At 45.3% G+C, this 21,890-nt stretch overlaps 1 protein-coding gene across 8 annotated transcripts in view; it reads right to left on the reverse strand.

Moving 5' to 3' along the window:
• LOC135898887 (uncharacterized) overlaps positions 1 to 21,890 on the reverse strand; it is a 129,436-nt gene that overhangs the window by 17,419 nt on the left and 90,127 nt on the right. For 3 of the 8 annotated variants that reach the window (XM_065428101.2, XM_065428094.2, XM_065428084.2), the window contains 2 exons: positions 7,856 to 7,878; positions 3,547 to 3,716 (listed from right to left, as the gene is read on the reverse strand). In XM_065428101.2, the coding sequence (XP_065284173.1) occupies positions 3,547 to 3,716; positions 7,856 to 7,878 (193 nt within the window). Of the gene's footprint in view, positions 1 to 3,546; positions 3,717 to 7,851; positions 7,879 to 14,993; positions 15,048 to 21,890 lie in introns of all 8 variants that reach the window. The other 5 variants (XM_065428128.2, XM_065428120.2, XM_065428137.2 and 2 more) reach the window with 3 other exon arrangements.

Here is a 21,890-nt window from a genome sequence, read left to right on the forward strand (position 1 = left end):
ACGTGCTATACAACCGTTGCACCACTTCTAATTCGACAACATCATACGCCAATAATTATTAAATTATACAAACAATAATATGACATCTGAAGAAAGGCAGGAAGAAATGTTAATGTTATTAATTCACGAATGTTTCATTAAGTGCTTGTTTGAATATAATATGGTCAGTTATTTCAGCTATATTACTTGGGAGATTATTCCATTCCGAAATGGCTAAGTGCAGATTGTGGCAGCTGCCATTTAGCACTTTAGGAGCGCCTTTTACTGCCTTTAGGAGCGCCTTTAGGAGAGCCTTTTACTGCGATTTTGTCGTTGCCAAAACCGCAGTAAAAAATTCCTGCAGAAACTCCTCGGGCAGTTGTCTAAGTATGCGTAATCATTGTGCAAGTTTCTCATCTTCACGCAGCCCGGTGACATTATAAATGTTATGATACGGCCAGCATAAAAATTTATCAACCCTCATCTGTCGTCCGCTTATCATGTTCGATAGCGAACATAATAAGGCACGTCTAATTGCGGTGGAGTTCGTTACGGCACTCGAACCCACGATCACTGGTGTTAATTATGGTGAAGTTAATCAGCCACAGTTAAACAAAATATAGTTAACTAAGGCATTCGAATGTTCGAAATTGGCTGTGAGTCGAACCCCCGACCTTTGGTTTTAATTAAGGTGAATTAAGGTTAATTTAGCGATGCTGTCGCACAACCACCACAATTTTTGCTGAGAGGGGTATGCAATACTTTAATGTTCGTTCGGATGCTTGTTTTAAGCTTGTTCTTTATTGAAACGTACGCTGTTCTGTGTGTTGTATGGGTGATTTCAATGAATGTATGCCTCCTCGCTCAACTTTGCTGAGCGCTTGTATCCTCTACCTTACGTGGGTGTGAGCCATTGCTTGAGGGGGTACGAACCATTAGAGGATTATAACAATCTTTTTCTTTTCTATGAACGTGAATTATCCTTTGCCCTTGACACCGTACTTCTGTATCATCCGGGCGCCTCAGAATTCACCCCTCTTTCCGAAGTTGCTAGGAATGATGAAGAGCGCCGTATGCTAGCTCGCTCATTCACGTCCGATGCCCAAGGCATCCAAAAATTTCCTCGCGACCACGGTGAGCCTGCATCGTCCTTTGCCGTTGATTGTCACGTCAGGCTTCGGCTGCCATTCCACTCTTTAGGCCTTAACCCAAGGCTTGCTCCACAATATCAGTGTCCGTACGGGATCGTGAACAGTCCATCATCTATACAGTGTGAACTTCGAACTATGGGAACCCATAGAATTTCTCCTATTTCATGCAAAGGTATTTGCGCGATACTTCTCCATCAAAAGGCATTTTGTTCATTACGGTAGAATACATTGATTATGCTTTAAAATCGGTGGCTCTGAAAGCGTGCGAGCCCCTTGAATGGGTGCAGCTCAATCCATTTGAAGCCATAAACCGTAAATTATAGGCATAACCGCCATGCAGTACGGCTTTCAGAAATGCTTCCTTGCTAAGTAAAATCTATTTTTTTCTCTAGAATCCCAATGCTAATCGTTTGCAAATGTGTCGACCCAGTGGTTTGGACGGGGAGATATAACTGTGCTATTAGAATATACTTCCTTGCCGAAATTCGAGTTGTTTTATTGTGCGATTACTCAGTGACGAAAAGCGGCCCAATGGCACAAATTACACTTTCGCGGCCGCTACAGACGGTTCACTTCCAGTACTCTTACGTCTAAAGTTAATTTCACCAGCCATGTCAGGCAGCTAACATCGATGATATTATCAGACCAGACAATGCATGTTTTTGCATATTTATTATATTTAGCGTGGCAATAATGCACCTTACAGCAATATCACTGAGGTATCCGACTACATGGTATTCCCAAAGTTGTACTCAAGTAAAAAACACATTTTTATGGAAAATTTCAGCCTCTCCTTTTTATTTGATTTCTGTAACACTTCAGAAGAGATTCAGAGCGGAGATTCAAAGCGGAAACTCCATCGGAGCTGCATCGCCCACACAGGCTCTTTTTCTACGCTGTGTACTCAAATCTATGCAATGTTTAACGGTGGCCAAACGGGAAATGTCGCTGGCTCCATCAGAATTTCTTTTTCGATGACGGCTAATCAATTCAAGCCTGCATCTTCCTCTGAATTTGCCTCTCCTTTACTATCACCACACCATTATGAGCGAAACCGAATCTTCCTAATCATGTTATGACGTTCTCCATGACCCAAACACTAGCGCCGTGCGAATATTTATATTTAAGGTTCAATTGAATACGAACCGAAGAGTGCCAGGAGTGAATCGGATGCAATCAGATATCGAATACTGTTAGATAGTTTTCAAATTATGAACAGCCGTTTTAACACCGAACATAAAACACCGCATCGCATTTATGAAGCCCGATTCATTAAACCGCAAATGTAGCACGCGGTAACAGATGCCGTATATACTCGTTTAATGGCCGCATCCATCTAAAATCCGCAGCCCGAGCTTGGTGAAAAAATCCCCCAGAAGTCTATTTAAAAATTACCCGTGCATTAGCGCACCATTCATTTTTTCTAGTTTTTTTGGCAAGGTTACCTATTGTGTGGTGCAAGAGTTCCGAAACCTCTTTTTTTTTTTTAATCGGTGGCAGAACAAGGCAGCTGTGCTGCCTTTCTGGCGCCTTCTGGTAGCAAAAGCACATCCTCCAAGATTAGTAGATGCTTCCGTTGCTTGTTTATAGGGCGTCACCATTTATTGCAACCGGCAGCTGACCCTCTACGGGAATAGCCAAGAATAGCCAGAGCCAGTACAAGCGAGTACTGTACTTAAATAAAGGCAAGTACCACCGAAAATATTGACGAAAGTAATTTCACGTCTCCGTGTAATGACCGCATCCCCTATCTTCCCCCCAAATTTTGGAGAAAAAAAACCTACGACCACTACACAAATATATACGGTAAATAGCTTGTTCGCGTAGACAAGGCTATTTGCGGAGTGAATTATCGCTGTCCAGCCGGTAAAGTTTGGCTCCCTGGACGTAGCTTGCTGCACAGCGCCATGTCTCGTGTTTTAAATCCTCTACGGCCACAAGGTTGAAATTTGTCGTACTTCTCCAAATTTGCCCTTAATCACACTGGGTTGACGATTTAAAGTACTCGAAAGCAAATTAAAAAAAAACAGAACAAGATATTCGCATTGTTGAGTATGATTGACAGTGATTTGATTATGATTTTTGAGATTTGAAGACAAAATTCAATTCTACAGTAGTCAATCCGTTATTTCGAAGTTTCAAATATTCCCACACCCTACAGAATCGGAAAATGTTTATTTGGAACCCGCCGTCATGACAAAAGAAAAGAAGCTTTCCTGCCGAAATTTGGTTTATGAAGCCTTTCTTTCACCTTATTACATCGTGTAAACCTTCCAAGGAAGTGCGAGCTCTTTGACCGACGCATTTGGAATTCGGTGTGGAAGGCGCCTCTCAGTTCTCTCTGCGTCAAGGGGCTAGCGTTCTCTTTTCGGAGCTTAACGCGACCGCAGCTCTGCTGTAACGCACCCTTGCGCACCTCTGGGCGACTACCTGCTCCTCGATGACCCTCATGAGAATCGGTACCGCAGGGGTCAGGTAGCGGGTGTCGCGAGAACTGTGTCGGCCTCCGGCCATGTCAGCACTGCTCAAGCTGGATCGACTGCCTCCGGTCGTCATGGAAGTGCTGAGCCCCTCCGCATCCGATACCTGATGAACGATGCAATGGTGTGACGAAATTCAAAGTCTGACATACGGTATTCACTAAACAACACCACTTCATAATTCCAGTTTTTCAATATTAAAAGTCACGCTAGCTTTGCATTGAAAGAGAAGAAAGGGAAAAGAGGGGCCTAGTTCCCGCAAGCCCCAAACACATAAAGCCAACAGACAATGGCAACAGTGAAAGTACAGGGCTGCTGGCTAATACACCGTGGTTCAGCTCTAGTACACGTACATGAATAATTAAAGAAGACAACGGAAATACAGTACAGCGGTAGTTCGACTGGTAAGGGCATCGCATGAGCGATGAGAAGACGTGGGTTCGTATCCCACCTACGGCCAGTTCGTTCTTCATCTAATTTCATTCATGTATGATTTCTACACCTCCAATGAATAAACTAATTGTCTCTATGCTTTAATTCTCATTCTCTGTTGGCTTTATGAGTTTGTGACTAGGTTTTCACGAGTTTCCTATATTGCCTAAAGTTCACTATTATTAGGCAAAATCAACATCTTCACTCGTGGCTGTACAACTAAGGAATAGTTTAGCATATTTACTGAAACACTCCTCATCCTTTCAGATATCTAAATACGAGCCAAAACATAATTGCCCGCATTACTAAGCTTACATTCCTGGCTATGTGGTTTCGTGTTCGATATCTGTATATGGATTATTAGCATTTAGTCCATGTAACTAAAGTATTTCATTTGAATTGCCAAGTCTTGTTCTTTCGTTACAATGCACATTACGCCTTAATGGTTGTTCTTAAAATTTTTGGCTAATATTTTCTGTACGTCGCTGTCTGTCTCATTTTTTTTTCAGTCGTGTTTTATTATTACCCCATGGTCTCGTTGCAATTAGTGACATAGGTACCTCCGTCTTTATTGGTAATCTAATCACTGTTTGTTAAAAGAATGCTAAACAGAAATCGAACTAACACTAAGACTGCCCACCACTGTATTGCATTCAATACAAAAAAAGAAACAAGATATACCTGTGGCTATGTCGTTGCTCTGCTAGACTCGAGGTCATGGCTTCGATCCCAGCCATGGCGGCTACTTTCGATGAGGGTGAAGGAAAAAAAACGCCTTCTTATATAGCTATAGGGGCACGTTACAGAACCCCAGAAGGTCGAAATCGATGCGGAATCACCAAGTACGGCATGCTTCATATTCAGACCATCGTATATTGCCACAAACAGCACGGAAACTTATCTGTTGTTTTACTTTTTTTAAACTTTTTTTTTTGGGGGGGGGGGTTTACGTGCCAAAACCACTTTCTGATTATGAGGCACGCCGTAGTGGAGGACTCCGGAAATTTTGACCACCTGGGGTTCTTTAACGTGCACCTAAATCTAAGCACACGGGTGTTTTCGCATTTCGCCCCCATCGAAATGCGGCCGCCGTGGCCGGGATTCGATCCCGCGACCTCGTGCTCAGCAGCCCAACACCATAGCCACTGAGCAACCACGGCGGGTTTTTTTTTTTAAACTGACGTCAAAGCCATCTGGCCCCGAAAATGCATGTTGTTCAGGGACGCGAAGTGAGGCTCTTATAAACGGAGTAGCATGTCTAATAGCGTTCAGGCTCCCTACGAAACCATGTACACAGTGAAGAAAGAGAAACATACACCGACTACTTGAGTACACTTTATTGTATGACGCAATCAGTGAGTTAACATTCTCGGAAGTGTGAAGTCACCAACGCATTGCTTGCTTCGCATATTTTATTGAGAACGAAGTTGCCGTAGGGGAGCCGAAACTTTATTAAATGTGCTACTCCTTCAACTGTGCCTCACTTGGCGTCTTCAGGCAATAGAAGTTCTGCGAATCAAAAGATAAAGCAGTAGCATGATATTACCTCTTTTCTTGCTGTATCCCGCTCTTTGTACCAGCTCATTCGTCAATAAGGATAAGCTCAACTTCAAGAGATAACGTTAGGTCTATGCAACAGATCACTGCGGATTGTTCATGACTGCTTAATTTTTCATCCTGGAGGGCCTAAGTTCTTTCCAAATTTAGGCATGCGAATACTTTGCATACCGTCCGCGTCACAATATGGCCATTGAGGCCGGTCATCAAACCGGCGACCTGCTGCTAAGTGGTTTCTTAGTTCAATTAGTTCTTAGAAAAACTGCTTACAGATAGGAAAAGAGAAAAATGAGATGGTTCAGTGAAAACCTTCAACCGTTGTATTTACACGCGAGGACATTACAATGTCACGCCAGTGATGTAAAGGTCTTTGTGATCAGTGAGAAAAGTTAAAGAAGAAAGAATAGCTGAAGCAGCTGGTGAAATGTCACGCAATGACAAGCCATTCGACAGCAGTCACAGATGTTCCAAAGATGTTCCAGAGAGTCACAGATGTTCCAGCAGATGTTCCAGTTGTACACACATAACCATTAAATCGATTCAAATAAAATTTCTTGCATCTGCGAGAGACCATTATATGCTATTGACTCTAGGTAGCACAATCTTGATTTACAACCCGGAAGCTCTTACAGAAGTGCCTGGAAAATTATAAGTGTAAGAAAATCGGAGCATATATTTTGCAACTTTGTAACCATGTGCCAAGAACGGATATCACAGTTCTGTCAACTGCATTTGTGAGAGCATCTAAAGGGGACAAATTTTATATATGGATTTACCATTCAAGTAAAATCCTCACAATGTTATATTAGCTTTCTGCCGAAGTCATACTCACAAATAACTGGTACATTTCAGAGCAATCTCTAAGACGTCGGCATTGTCCTCTTCAAATGTTTTATCAGCTCCATTACACAGAGTTGCGATATCATAATATTTTACTGAGTTACATAGTTGAAAAATTCGCACGGGATTCAATTTCGATTTAGGGATTTTCAGCACATCAATTCTTCTGCGGTATAGGCATGTGCAGACCGAAAAAAAAATAACGAATCTTCAGTTCGCATAACCAAGTGAGCGTTATAAAATTTAGCCAACGACACATTTCACCCTACCCTGACCCCACGTGTTTCGCATTTTGGAAGCTTCAGCTCTCGCTTGTGGACGATTAAACCTCCTTTTGTAGAATGATGCGTATCGTAAGGAGTAGTATGCTACAACTGCACTTGAACTGGCGAGTAATTCACACATCTATGGTTGCCCAATAAGAATGGCTTGTTGAACGAGTTTGTACATCACTGCATGGTGGAAAGTCAGCTAACAAGAAAGGAACCAGTAAGAAACCAGTAAGAAACCTTTTATGCTGGTTTCTTTCCGTTTGATGACGTACTGCCATGCATCGATGGTCGGAACACGACACAGCAAGCACGATGTGCACTGCTTGAAACACCGAAAAAGTACGAACACCTTCGCACCTAACAGGGTGGCAGCGACGCGCGACCGATCAAAACAGGATACCGGTCCGGTTTAAACTCCGTTTGGTAATACGCGTTCTTAAAGCGAACACTGATGACCCTGAACCGATCTCGAAGAAGCAGCGGGCTCAGCATTTCAGCCCAATTGCCCGTCTTCTTAAACGGCGTATTTCAAAAATGGAAAAACGGCATGCAGATGCAACGCACATTTTGGGGCCTATGTGAAACAAAGCTTTCGTCAAGCGATTAATAAAGTGCTATAAGTGTGCGCATCTCGTTCCTGCGCTGCTGGCACAACGAAAGCTTGCAAGTGTGTATTTGCTTTTGCGCACCAATTTAACGCAATACGAAAGGTGGCGATCATCTCAAAAGCACGTTGACGTTGACATGACTGAATTATACATATGTGCAATTGTGTCCCAGTGGATAGATCATCAGGCTCCTGTACTGCGAGATGCAAATCAATGCCTTGGTTTAGATATTAGCTATTGGGAAAGACATCAAGAGTGCCCAGCAGCCACGGTGAGGAAGTCCGGGATGGTTTACTAAGAAAGCTTTGCGTTAAATCGTCAAAAACAATGCCACCTTCGTGGGCATCAATCTCATGTACGACGGTGCATGCATCCAAAGTTTCTCTCCAAAGTTCTTTGTAGCACGTCCCAAAGCAATAATGGAATGTGGAAGCATGTGTAAGATGCATTTTGACAAATCCGCTGTTTAAAGCAACAATAGGCGATAGTCTCGCGCTGCAGAGTAAATATCACAAATATATAAGATACTTGCTTACAGACATGCTTGTCATGGTGGTACCTGCAAAACAAACCATAAGAACTGATCTGTTATTATCTACATGGCTATATTCTGCTCGTTTGTCGTTCTTGTACTTTCTGTTGTGTGACTATTGCCATTATTGTGCGCTACCATCTGGCCTAGCTTTCCATCTTTGTTCTGCATGCATAATTTCAAGTATATTGCAATATCGAAGCGATGTCGAAATATAGCACAAGACCACAACTGTGGCAGGACTTTAAGCCATAATTGAACTTCTTTGTGCCCAAATATACTAGTGCTAACCAAGTCTCTACAAAAACGGCGAGCACAATCGTCGGTCGTCGATATCGGAACTGTGGGTCAAGTGTGTATACTTATGCACGACCCATCCTACATTGCAGGACAATCGCTGGCGCTCGCGTAGGGTCAAGAACGTCCACCAGCATTCGCGCCTCGCTCACAATCTGATTCGAACAGATTCTTTCGCTATAGGGAAAGGGCGCTGAAATTCCACATGGCAACAGCAGCGCCTGAACGCACCGCCTAGCGAGCGGTCCTCAAAAGGCCGATTTCTATTCTCTTACCAAGACATCACACAACACTACAAGCTAACCCGCAGAACATATGCACCCCCCCCACAAGTCCCTACCTAGAGAGCAGGAGCAATTCCTCCGAGCTCTACAGGTTAATACATTCCCCCACCCAACCAGAAATCACCTCATAGACCCTACAAAATTCTCTCCGCAATGCCGCTTCTGCGCAGAGCCCGGGTGCGTATTTGGAATATCCAGAAGGTACAACGCATGGCAACCGCAGCACCACGCTATTGGCTTACGAGCCTGCGGGACGCCGTGATGTCACTCCTAGCAACGGCGCCAAGCGATAACTCTCGTTCCCGGTGCTCTCCGTACAAAAATCCCTCACGTGACCTGATACTGGTGCCTAGGGACAGCATTGTTTACGGTTTTTGAGAAGGCATGATGGTGGCGCCGAGCGACGCTGTGGCGTGTTCGTTCTCGGCATGTTCGTTCTCCGGCTCGCGCGGACCGTGCGTTGTTCGACGTTGCTTATGTGATCGTGCTTGCGTTGCTTGTGTGTTGGTGGTAGGTTCTGTGTTACTTGGCGGAAAGCCGCGAGTAGTGGTGGTGCGGCAGTGCGACTTTCGCCGCGGTGAGCTCTGGCAGTACAGAATCTGCGTTGTGACCCGTGCTTCTAGCGCCTCGGCAGCGAAGTTCTGCGAACCGCGATGTGGCGTCGCCGTGTCCGACTTTGCTTAACGGACATTGAGGGATGTGCTGCTCGCTACAAGTCATGTAAATGCGACTGCGTCGATCGCCCATGCACTGTTCAGCGCTGATTGTGTACACAATTAAGTGTGCTGTGCTTGAAACGAGTGGTGCAGCCGTGCAGCGGGGGGTGGTGGAGGAGCAGAGTGGCTTAGGGGTCTCCATTTGCACGTTCACAGATATGTGCTCCCGTTTTGGTCTCATTAGCGGCTGTCGCGGGATTGTGGTGTGCTCCTTGCCTAGTATGAAGTTTACGATGCTAACACACAGCATGTTCGCGTTTTTCCGTGCTATGTGTCATTTGCATGATGACCGAGTTGAAAACAAGGCATATGTCTGTGTTGTTTGCATTTGTGTGTTGTAAATTACTTCCTATTGTGGAAGTTCTGGCAGTCTTAAACATAAACGTAAACATATAAACATATTTCTGTGTGTCTGAAATTTTGAATTTCCCATAATAGCCTTTACGACTGATAAGCGGGCTACACAGCCTGTGTGAATCAGCTACCTTTTGTTGCGACCCTCTTCCATGTGGTAGACTGATGCATGGTGCGCGTTTATTTCTGTACTGTTGTAAAAACCATTTGTTTATTCACCCATGGAGTACAAATGTACTGCTTCTTCGCCGCAGTACATTTTAGTTGCGCGCTGAAGGATACTAAAAGTGGGAGGGGACCGCTATCACCCAGCATAGTATGTCCACTCAGGCGACCTGAGAGGCGGCGGTTGCGCGAGTGTATAATTAAAGAACTCTTTTTATGTCCAGTGACAGTGGCCCCTTTCCCCTTTAGTATGCTTCACCGCAGTACATAGGAGTATTGCGAAAAAGGTAATCTTAAAAAGCTCAATTATGCAACGTTTCTTTCGTAGCTTGCTACACCGCAATACAGGGGTGTAGCATCGTGCAGTAAAGCATAATAAGAGTGGAAAGGGCACATAGGTTTACTCATTATTTTCAATTGTGATATAATTTGCAAGTGCATCTGTGCTCTTGGTAAGCTTTATTGACAATTCTTTGTACATTACAAATTCATATTGCCAGGAAGCTTACTAAGGCACATTCGCCATATTGTAATGCATTATTCACCTTCAATGCAGGAGCACAATGCGGATTCATGCCTATGCTTCTGGCTGGACTGCACGTGCTCTTTGAGAACTGATTCGTTGTTCATAAGTGCACTGGTACTTACTCTAAACTGGAGGGCTGAAGTTGATACGGAAGCACAATCTTTATTAAGAGGACAAGATGTTGCCAAGGTGGTTGTAGCACAGTTTTTTTTTTCTTCGAGGTACCTTTTCTACTAGAAGCTTCCATTGCAGTGTTTCGAGCCTCTTTGAGCCAGCACATAGTCTATATAAACATCGGACACCGATTGGGAACATCACCTATGCTCTCTGCAGTAAGCTGCGCACAGGATAAGTTCATGCCTATCTATAGAAAAAAATGTAGCATGACCAGACTAAAAGGGGGTGGGCTGCAGCAATACTAAGTGTTAAATGTTGCCTTATCCTTTCTGTTGAGTTTTCTGTTTTGTGCTTTTTATTATGGATCCTCCACAATAACCATTAGAGTGCCGAACGTGAGCTTGTTGGTCTCAGATCTCATGGTTGTTACTAACAAAACAGTGTGATAAACAAACAAGGGCTTGGAGGCATCCTGTCACCTTGCTTATCTCATGGTGTTGCTTCATGAGCACCGTAGGCCTCCAGACCAACTAGGAAGGGAAATTTGTTGCAATCACTTCAGAACTGTATTGCAACCAAACGAACAGTGCTCTCAATGACAACATTTGGACAGTAGAGTGCTTGCACCCAGCAAAGTCTAAGAAGGAAGCATTCAGGATGTGCAAGTGGGCCTTTTGAAGCTGGCATCATTGTTGAAGGGGCTTTGCCTGCTACCCTCTTTATGGATACACAAAGATGATTTCCTCTTTGAGAGGGATTGTTTCAGATGTCGTTACATGGCAACAATGCTGGGTGTATAGTAGCAGAGAAGCTTGTCTTTGCCCACTGTCAATAATATGTTCCTTTTCCAGTTCCTGTGGAAGTGCCTACTTTTTGTACACAAAGTGCTCTCCATGCATGCATGCATTTTTAGCTTGTAAAGATGTCTATTACCCTTTGCCTCAAGCTGGTCCTTGTTGATGTCACCCAAGAAGGCATTGTGGAGTATGGCGATGCGCACTTACAAATCAGTGTTGATGCCAGTGAAACCAGATTAATGGAGCTGCCATTTATTTCTGTCCACTCCATCTTCATCCAGTTACAATGAGCAGTTCTTTGTCCAAACAGAAGGCATATGTAGTTGGTCATGCATAGCCTACGCACTAAGACTTGTTGGCGTGCCTGAGAACCTTAGCAGTGTCTATATGCAAAAACATTCTGATGTGTTGATGACTTCCTTCTCTTTATCACCCTTTGCCTGATGAAGCCAGCAACTTGGTCACCCGCCGTGGTTGCTCAGTGGCATGGTGTTGGGCTGCTGAGCACGAGGTCACGGGATCGAATCCCAGCCACGGTGGCCGCATTTCGATGGGGGCGAAATGCGAAAACACCCGTGTACTTAGATTTAGGTGCACGTTAAAGAACCCCAGGTGGTGGAAATTTCCGGAGTCCTCCATTACGGCGTGCCTCATAAACAGAAAGTGGTTTTGGCACGTAAAACCCCATAATTCAGCAACTTGGTCAATTAGATGTACAACAGGCTTCCCATTAGTTTTCTCAGCGTCTCCTTTACCAGGGTGCTGCTCATAGATATCTGTTTTCTTGACCTTGCACTGCACTTAAACCATGGCCACACCTGCTGAACCTATAGTATGCGATCAGAAAAGTGCTATACATCACGTTGCTCCAAACTCATGACATGCGCTACAAGGCCTTGTGGAACACCCTCATTAATTTCCGCCCTCATCATACTGTATGAAGTTTCACATGACAAGTGCGACAATTAACATCTGCTGGTTTTTCAGTGCTATTCCTGTCCAGCTTGCTGAAAGCTGTCCTGAGTGTTTCAAAAGCAAGACTGCTGTCGGACAAGAAGTGCATAAAGCAAGGGTAGCAATAACCATATATGTCACACAAAATGAAGGTCACTGAGTGTACAGGCGATTTAATTCTTATCCAACAAGCTTGGTTCTCCCTTTGCAAGTGAGTAGACCCAACTTGCCCCAAAGACATGGCCTGTGACAAACTATGTGCCAGATGCTGTGTCCCCTGCAAAGCCGAAGATGTGTACAACATCCTGACACCCGTAGTGGCTTCTACACTGGGCAAACAGGCTACTACAAGAATGACCGCCTCTAATAATATGCTAATAACATGAAAACGTGCAGAGATTTGGCTATTCATTGGGTCCAACTGCAGGTGCAAGCCACTCTTCCACCAGATTTGTGTTGTTCACAGGAATTGGAGCTATACAAATGCAGACAAAAACAGTGATGTTTGAAAGTAGTTGAGTTCAACTATATTCTGCACAAACAGTGCTACTTACAGCGCCGGTACCTTGTAGCTACATTTCATGGCTGTCCCGCCATTCAAAGGCACTATTCTTGAATTATTAACTTCTATTTATACTTATGGTGGCCACATATTGCAAGTACATATCTACATTTGTGCAATATGGTTAAATGATGTCAACTATGATAGCCATTCCTAATCTGAGATGCAACAAAAGAACTAATATAGACAACAAATTGCAATTCAAGAAGACAACCCGTGCACAGGATAAGTGATAGACTTCCTTTTATTGAACAAAAGTCACATGTGTCACACGTCACCAGCAGTGGGTAGCAAACTTGCAAGCTTGGGTGACAGAGGCAAAACTTAGCAAAATGCTACACTCATACTCAAATGTATAATGGCCTATGACACAATAAACTACATTATATTGTACTGAATGAAAGGGCAAGACTCCATCCAAGAACACATTACGGCACAACATAATTGACATGGTGTAAAAGATGTTAACACGCCTTCCCCATAAAAAAAGAAACACTGAAAACATGCCTTAAAGGGCAATGTGCAGTGTCTGAAAGCAAGGAAAAACAACCCAAAAAAGGTTTCGCTAAGTCTTTCAATGATTAAAATTGTCAAACTGTCTTGTCACTTCTTAATGGATCTGCATTGTGTACTAGGGTGTTCTGATAAGGCAGTTTCAGCAAGTGTATTGGAAAGCAGTGTTCCCAGTCTGTGCCCAATATTTCGAATTTAAAGAGGGTCAGGCTGCCTTTCAAAGATGTACATTTTAATTTATAAAACAGAAAAAGGCAAGCAAAATTGCTGTGCTTTAGAAATTCACTTAAAGCAGTGCTAGTAAATTAAAGTATTAGTTTTCACTTATACAGCTTTCCACCTCTAACATTGTTTATCCCAGTTGTAAAAAGATGGGAATTTCTTTTTGAACAGAACTTTTTAAACTATATTTAACAGGCGAACCAAATACATCATAAAAGTGGCATTTCGCATCTGCAACAACTTCAATGTACTTGAAATTCAGCATATTGGGACATGGAGGAAGCCATAAAAATGCAATAACGGCCCGAGAGAGTTCTCTGCAATTAGGTGAAGAAATTGGCACATACCTGCAACATTTATTGATATCTAGGGTGAACTTTAACATCCAATGCAATATAGGCTCTTTCGGGACTGTTTATAACGTTTTGTGCCAGCGCACATACGTTAAAACACTATTCAGTGCTTGCACGCCGTGTCGATGTATGCCGAATTGCATTAACAGGACGTGAGCAGCACAGTAATCGCAAGGGCGTTTTGTTTCCTCTTGAGGGCATCGCGCTGCGTATCATTAGTAGTAGTGGTGGAATACGACTCCATCTCACAGGTTCCGATCTTGTCAGCATGGTTTTCGCCCAGCGATCCTCGCAGCGTAAATTGTCGCACCAGCGTAGATCGCGATTCCTATCAATCGGCAGGGCGGAGAGGGCGCTTCGATGGATGGGACGGAAAGTCGCGTCACCCTCGGCCCGGTCGTGCCCTCGGCTCGCGACCGCGCCAGCACACAGTTACGCCAGTTTCACGTAGCCGCGTCTGCGTGCCAGCCACGACAAAACGTTGGCCACGACACGCAACAAGCTACGCGAAACCGCTGGTGATGAGAGTACGTTGTTAGGCATGACGCCACGGCGCGTCCCCGCAGGCGGCAGCCAATAGCGTGGCGCTGCGGTTGCCATGCGTTGTCCCTTCTGGATTTTCCAAATACGCAGCCCGGGTCCCTCAGGCACATAGTAGGGGGTTGCAGAGCGGCACCATTAAATCATCCGAACCCTTACCCCACTAACGAGCTTTGGGAGAGAGCCTTCGCCAGCTCCGACCTCGAGGATCAGCAACGGCTGATTGCGAGGGCCCAGGACGCGGCCCGAGCTCAAGGCATTCTGGAATGAGGACGCCTCTCCCTAGCTGCATTTACCTAATAAAAATGTTTATTCTCTCTCTCTACGGAAAGTGCTTGGCCAGATGCGGCGGGCGTTATCAAGTGCTCATATAGGGGCGCGTCTATCATTGCAATAGGAGGGATAAGCGGGCTAGTTGGTATTGCATTATTAGTGAAACTTAAAGCACGAGAAGGCACTGGACGATGAAAAGGAACACGCACCACGCGCGCTGTGGCCGAACGCATGCGGTGTGTGTTCCATTCCATCGTCAAGCGTCTTCTTACGCTCTAAGTTTTCTAATAATGTCTCTCTTTCTTGGAGATGTCATACAGTTGCCTTCCCGTTGCGATCGGACGGCTTCAGCGTATATTGAGTAGGACAATCAAGTTGCCGTAGCGCCTCCTGGTCATCGCTTGTTCCCCATCCTCCCCAATTTACGACAACATTAGAGAAATATCCGACATATGTAGACACGTCTTACCCCGAGCGATGAGGTTGAGGTGCGATAATTAACCAGCCGGTAAAAAGACGCACACTGCAAAAAGATAAACCGCGTACGTGTGTCAATGTGCACTTCGCTGTAGTCGCGAGCGTAGTGGTCAATGTGTTGAGTCCCCATTGCAGCGAGTTCGGTCTGCCACTACGAGGATGCTACTTCATTTCTGTGCACACCATGTAAATTTTCAGCAGCGAAGGTTCATCACACGTGAACTGGCATTTTATTCTGTAAAAACAAAGTCATGTAGCTGATTACGCACTGCGTTACCAGCCTGCTCACACACTTTTGTGCCTTTTTATCAAATACTACTTGAAGAAATTATTAAAATTTTGCAGGGTGGCCTTCTAGCAAGTGCCTTTCTGGCACAAGTGTGGCAGTATGGACGGGAGGGTTAATTTTGCATAACGAAGAATAAAAAAGTGCAAGCTGGGAAGAAATAGAAGGGCGCGTACACAAATAAAAATACGCAACTAGCAATAGTCCATTCTTGTGATCATCTGACTACGTTATACGGCATGCCTATCACCTTGGTCAGATCATGTCAGTGCGCAGGGCAAGGAAGCCAGAAAGAATTGACAAACTACAAAACTTACGTAAACCGTACTGGGATCCCAAGAAAGCCCATTATTTTCTTTGATAGGAGGCATGCTTACACAAGCGCCGACAACTGTTCCTGTCGCTTGCGTTTCAGTAATCTCTCTTGTAAGCAGATTGTTGATTCGCGCAACAATTTTGCAGATATGAAACAATCGTTGACCAGCTCGCGACTTACAATGCATAGCTAAAAAGCCGCCGGCAATACTTCAGTGACATACAAATATAGGGGGACTTCATCTACTTTAAAGATTTTGACCGGGCAATGCTGCAGTGAAGACTAACACCGGTTCGGAAAACGCTAGCTACCACGAGGGAAGAATGAGAGAAAATGTCACGTGACACAGGCGCCAGGCGTTTGAAACAATGAGTTTGGCATGGCACTAGAGATGCACGCGTGCGATAGTGGCCTGGCAGGTTTGCGCAATAGGCTGCTGTTCGGAAACAGACGTTCGGTCCCAACCATCGGTAACGCATTCTGTACTAGCATTATCGCGGACTTTACCTATTTAAAACCCACAACTGCCAGACATTCGTCTGGCTTCCTTTTTTTGCCACCACGCGGGGTATGTGCCTAAAACAAATGAAATTCGCGCCATGACGTATGCCATGACGCATGCCATGACGCACAACTAAAGAAAACAAAATAAAAGGGAGCACACCCTGAGACTGTCGCTCCACCTCGGTACTCAGAAAAGAGCGCGCTTATGTGTCAGCCTTATCTCGAAGATGATCAGCTCCTTGCTCTACTAGCGATGAATCGACGATTTTGCTAGACAACCTGCAGCGAATCGAATATTGGTCGCTGTAATTGACGGGGCAGCTACGGACGAGCAGCTGCCTGCGATGTGTCGCCCGTGGCCAATGTTGTGTAGGAAAGCGGCACCTCCGCGAGCTGGAGTGGCGAGCCATGTTCCCGCAATTCACGTAGCTCGGGCTCGTTTAGCTGGGTGGAGGCTAGAGCTTGGAAATCCGCAGGGCCAGCACGCACAGTGCCGATCCGCGACAGTGCGTCAGCTTACATATTTTCCGTCCCAGAAGTATGGCGGGTGACCGCAGAAAATTCGGACATAAAGCAGAGATGCCAAAGCTCACGTTCTAAGTGCGAGGAATTGTTCTTGAAAATGAAGGTTAACGGCTTGTGGTCGGTCGAATGTAAAAGCTACTGCCTTCAAGAAAACAACTGAAATGCTTGACAGTGCTATAAATGGCGAACATCTCCCTCCCGAAGGTGCTGTAGTCAGCTTCGGTAGGTGTGAGACGCTTTGCGAAGAAGCCCACTGGCCTCCAGTCTGTGCGATCGCGCTGCAGTAGAACTGCATCCAATGACGTAGTCGACGCGTCTACCAAGCGAGTCGGCATGTCGGGCAACCGATGAATCAGCAACGCTGCAGTCGCCAACCGCGTTTTGGCTTCCTGGAAGGAGTGTTCGTGCTCCGGGCACCAATTGAAGGTAGGTGTTTTCTTGGAGTGGCGGTGCAGCACGTCGGTAAGTGGCTGAATAACTTGTGCACAGGATGTTACGAAGCGCCTGTGAAAATTCATGAGCCCCAGAAACTCGCGCAACTTCCTGAAAGATGTTGGAAAGGGGAAGTCTTCGATTGCCGGCACCCGTGTTTCTAGTCACTTGATGCCTAGGGTGAAATGGAATGGCGGAGGAAAATCCAGGGCTTCAACGCCGAAAATGCATGCTCTGGGGCTTTAGGACCAGTCTGTGCTCAACCAGTCGCTGAAACAGAAGGCGAAGGTGCTTTTTGTGCGCCTCGTCTGTGCGACTTGCAACGACAATCTGTTCAAGGTAGACGAAAATTAACAGAAGTCTGCTGCTAACCCCGTCCATGAACTTTTGAAAATTTTGTGCGGCATTTTTCAAACCGTACGGCATAGGGACAAGCTCAAACAGGCCAAATGGAGTTGTGACTGCTGTCTTTGGAGTGTCGCTGGGTTCGAGAGCAATTTAGTGGTACGTGCTCATCAAATCGACCTCGCTCAGTATTTTGGTTCCTGCGAGACGAGCGCCGAAGTCATGTATGTGGAGAAGAGGATATTGATCAGGAGTAGCGACGACATTCAAAGATTGCTAATCACAAAAAGACCGCCAGTCGCCACTGTCCTGCTTTGGAACCAGATGGAGAGGGGAATACCAATTGCTGGAGGAAGTAAGAATGACGCCGAGCTCAAGCACGTGTTCTAACTCACAGTGGGCGACGTCTAACCTCCGTCCAGCGAGCCTTGTGGCCGCGAGGCGACAGGTGGGCCGGTGGTGGTGATATGCGTCACCTTGCTTTTCACGGGCAGTGCATCGTTTCGGGGCTTCGTGAGTTGCGAGCACTCAGCAAGTATCTTCTGGTACGTTGAGACCGGCTGGAGCCTACGCATGCCAGGTGAGGTGAGGCTGGACTGCACGCCAAGTACATCGATGGATGTGACGTTGTCCTTTAAGCCCCGATCGCGAACACTCACATCTATGTTCAAATGGCTGAGGAAGTCCGCTCCCAGTATGGAAAACCTGGTGTCAGCGATCATAAACACCGATCCCTACAAGCACCGCAGTCCGATGTCTAACGTTTACACTGCAGTCCATACGACACTATGGCAGTTTTGTTCACTGCGCGGAGCATGTGTGTGGACTCTCCACGCTGGCGATGTGCGGCCGTGGCGGTAACGATAGAGAACTCGGCTCCATTGTCCACGAGGAGGCGGGTGCCAGCGATGCAGTCGACTACGAAGAATAGGTGGCTTGCGCGAGGGGCGATGTCGCCTGCCGCCGTTAGCGACTGGCCGGTGTGTTTCCCGTCCACGAACAAGGCTGGGTCTAGCGACTTGCTTGTTCCCGAAAGCGAAGGTGGCACCAGCACAACTGCCTCGCTGCTGATACCACAGTCTCTAGGTACGCTTGGAGACTGTGAAGGCAAACGGTTGCACCGCATTGGTCGCCAGTGCTGCCGCCAGTCCTTAGCTTCCCCAGTGCACTGGTAAGGCGGTCGACTGTTTCCTCCAGGTGCGAAAGTCGGTCTCCTCGCTCTGAGACCCTCGCAACGGCGATAATTAGCTGTGCCGCAGATGAGCAGTCGCATATGCGGTCAGCGAGTGCAGCTAGCCGATCGTGACTCATCTCGTCGGAACCAGCCAGTTCCATGCGTGCGGACTGTGGGAGGTGTTGCAGAACAGCTCGCGCAAAATTGGAAGCCTGCTCGCGTTTGCGGAATGCTCACACGTTAAATGGCGGAACCGGTTCAGCAGTTCTGACCTGTCGTTGGTCGCCGAGTTCCTCGAAGAGGAGCTGTTGGAGCCTGCTTTGTTGCGATGGCAGGAAGTGCTGCGAGACGGTACATTTCAGGTCGTCGTATGCTGTGGCTGAAGGCGTACGCCGCGCTAGCAAGTCGTCTATAAATCGGAGATGTCGGAGAGTAGCGAAGCGATGATGTGCAGGTACTTTACTGTCTATTAAATGGTGCACCGGACTTCAAAACGAGCCTTTACTTGCATAAACCAAACTCGGGGATTCTCGGATCAAAAGCTGGGAAGCTGAAGCTCTGCGGCAATGACAGGAGACGTAATCGTGGTGTCGTCTCTGTCAGCAGGAGTAGGAGCAGCGTCGTCCATGGCTAGTGTTCGAAAAAAAAAAACGTAAATGTCCTGGGTCACCACTTGGGAGCCCGGTTCGGTGGAGGCAAGGAAAACACGTTTTGACCGTTTAGGCACGGAGAGTCGACTGGCCTTATTCAAAAGTAAAAGCATATTTGCCGCGTGGCTGTAGTGGCACCCCAGTCGGACAAGCAAGGGGCCATGACTACCGCGGCAAGATAAACTGTTGTACCTCGAAGTTAAGACGCTACCAAGGGTGGAAAAACGCGTTTTCCTATCCTGAAGCTTCTTTCCTGCCTTGGTTGCGTCTTCGCGGTATAAGATGAACCAGCCATCCCAGAAACAAATATTCTTATGTTATATTTCTTCTATAGTGGGCCCATCTTTTGCGGTTCCTTCTACAAAGCATCTCTGACGCTCTTTCCGGTCCTAAAGCTTCTTTCGGCCCTTGGTTGTGTCTTTAATTAGGGGTAGAAGATGAACCAACTAGCCCAACAACAAGTATTGTTCGATAAACTGTATTTCCGAAGCAAGGGGCAATGACCCCCATGGCGAAGCAAACTGAATTTCCAAGGAGCGGGGACAATAACGTGACGGGCCGTTGCTACAAACACGTGTAAAACGCGACAATGCTTTTAGGAGAAAACTGCTCAATCGATTTGTATGAGAATCGTTGCACTTGAGAGGAGGTTAAGTCACAGTGATTGCAGCAAACAGAATGTTGATTTAAGCCGTGACATTTCTTGCCATGCTATTGGCGGGAATAAGTAAATCTGAAAAGAAATGGAAATGCGAAGTTTACGAATATACAGTGCAGCATCAAAAACAAATTTCCCAATTCTATCAACTGCATCCGTTGGAGCATCTAGACTGGACAAATCTGATGTATTTTTGATAAACAAATTTGGTGACAAACTTGCTACAATCTTTGAAAAGGTTTCTCATATGTTATATTCAGACGTTAGTGGTATATTTTTTATACGTTTCAGTTAGCAACGTTGAGTGTTTGTTCTCTGCTGCTACAATGCGTAATTGCGACACATCGTCATTTCTCTGCCACGTTATCTGTTTTAGCTAGTACTAAAACACTGCTCTGCCGCAGCAAGAAAGTTTGGCCAAGTGCCGTAAATGCGCATGTTGTTAGAAGAGCGTACCCTCCCGATATTGCTAAATGAAAGTTATTGAAATTTCGTCAGAAAATGCTGCCAATTGTGTTAGGCTAGTGCGTTTCGGTGAAGTTCGACAGTTGGCTGAAGAGGCAATGTCCCAATTTCCTAGGTCTGAAAAGCAAACTAAAAATGGGGGTCTGACAGATGGGGTAGCACACGCGTACGCGTGTTGTAAAGGTTATAAACTTGAATAATGTGCATCAGAAAGGCTCGCCTTTCTGACGCACCTTAACCTTGTTTATAAATAATAATATATATTCAATTACGTGAGGTGCACCCCAAGGAAGCGTATTAGGCCCGCTGCTCTTTTCAATTTATATCAATGATTTGCCGGCTGCTATTTCGGAAGATGTCTCTGTCAGACTTTTTAAGATGACTGTATCTTTTAAGACCATAAACGAACGTAATGATCATTACCTCTTACAAAACTCGCTATTAGCGGTTCATCAATGGTGCCTTAAATGGAATATGCAACTTAACCGAATAAAACTGTCATCTTGCAAATTTCGCGCAAGAAGCAGGTTCCTCCTTTCTCTTACAGCCTTCTAAATAATTCTATTATGGAGGTCACACATTATATATACTTAGGGGTTACAATAACAAACGATTTACCATGATCTGCGTCTATTGCAGACATTTGTTCCTTATCATTTTCCAAGCTGTGCTTTCTGAGGCGCAACCTTAGAGGTGCTCCATGTAAGTTTAAACATCTTGCACACATAACATTTATTAGCTCAAAATTAGAGTACACGACGGTCTTATGGGACCCGTTCATAAAGAAAGCATTTACCAGCTTCAGATGGTGCAAAGGAAAGCGATTAGGTTTATTTATAACAAATGCAGAAGGCTTGATTCACCTACGACATTAATGAAAACAAATCACATCCAACTACTTCAAGTACGTAGGAGAATGTCCCGTTTGTTGTTCATGCGTAACCTTTTAGCACATAAACTAAACATTTTCCATCCCACAGTACTTAAACAGCTATTGTCTAGACGAACACACCACACAGGAAGTCATTTACTGTAACCAATTTTTGCAAGAACTGAAACCTTCAAACACAGTTTTTTGCCGATGACTGTTTCCGACTGGAATTGTCTACCGGGAGCCGTTTTCCAGTCCCCTAATTTTGTTAAAGCTCTAGAAGAGCATTTGTTTGAATGAATGAGTTCTGTACATGTGCGTATATGTGTATAAATGTATAAATATGTGTATGTGTTTGTGTATACATATTCGCTGTTTGATCATTAGCGGCAATCTCTTAAACTGCCGTTCTTTCTTTCTTTTTTAGGTCACACTGCATTTTCATGCCTTGTATAGCCCCTCCTGCATGGGCCATAACTGTTGGCCTGCAGCATTCTGAAATAAATAAATAAATATTCATTTACTAACTAATTGTTTAATTTATTAATTAGCTTTATGCCCCTAGGACTGAAAAGGTTGCTTCTCATGGTGCGTCAGCATAGCTGCTGCAAGCACTGATTGTACTGCGCATAAACATGCCCCGATTAAGCTGATGTACAAGGG

This window comes from Dermacentor albipictus, chromosome 10 (assembly GCF_038994185.2).
Source record: "Dermacentor albipictus isolate Rhodes 1998 colony chromosome 10, USDA_Dalb.pri_finalv2, whole genome shotgun sequence".
NCBI lineage: Eukaryota > Metazoa > Arthropoda > Arachnida > Ixodida > Ixodidae > Dermacentor > Dermacentor albipictus.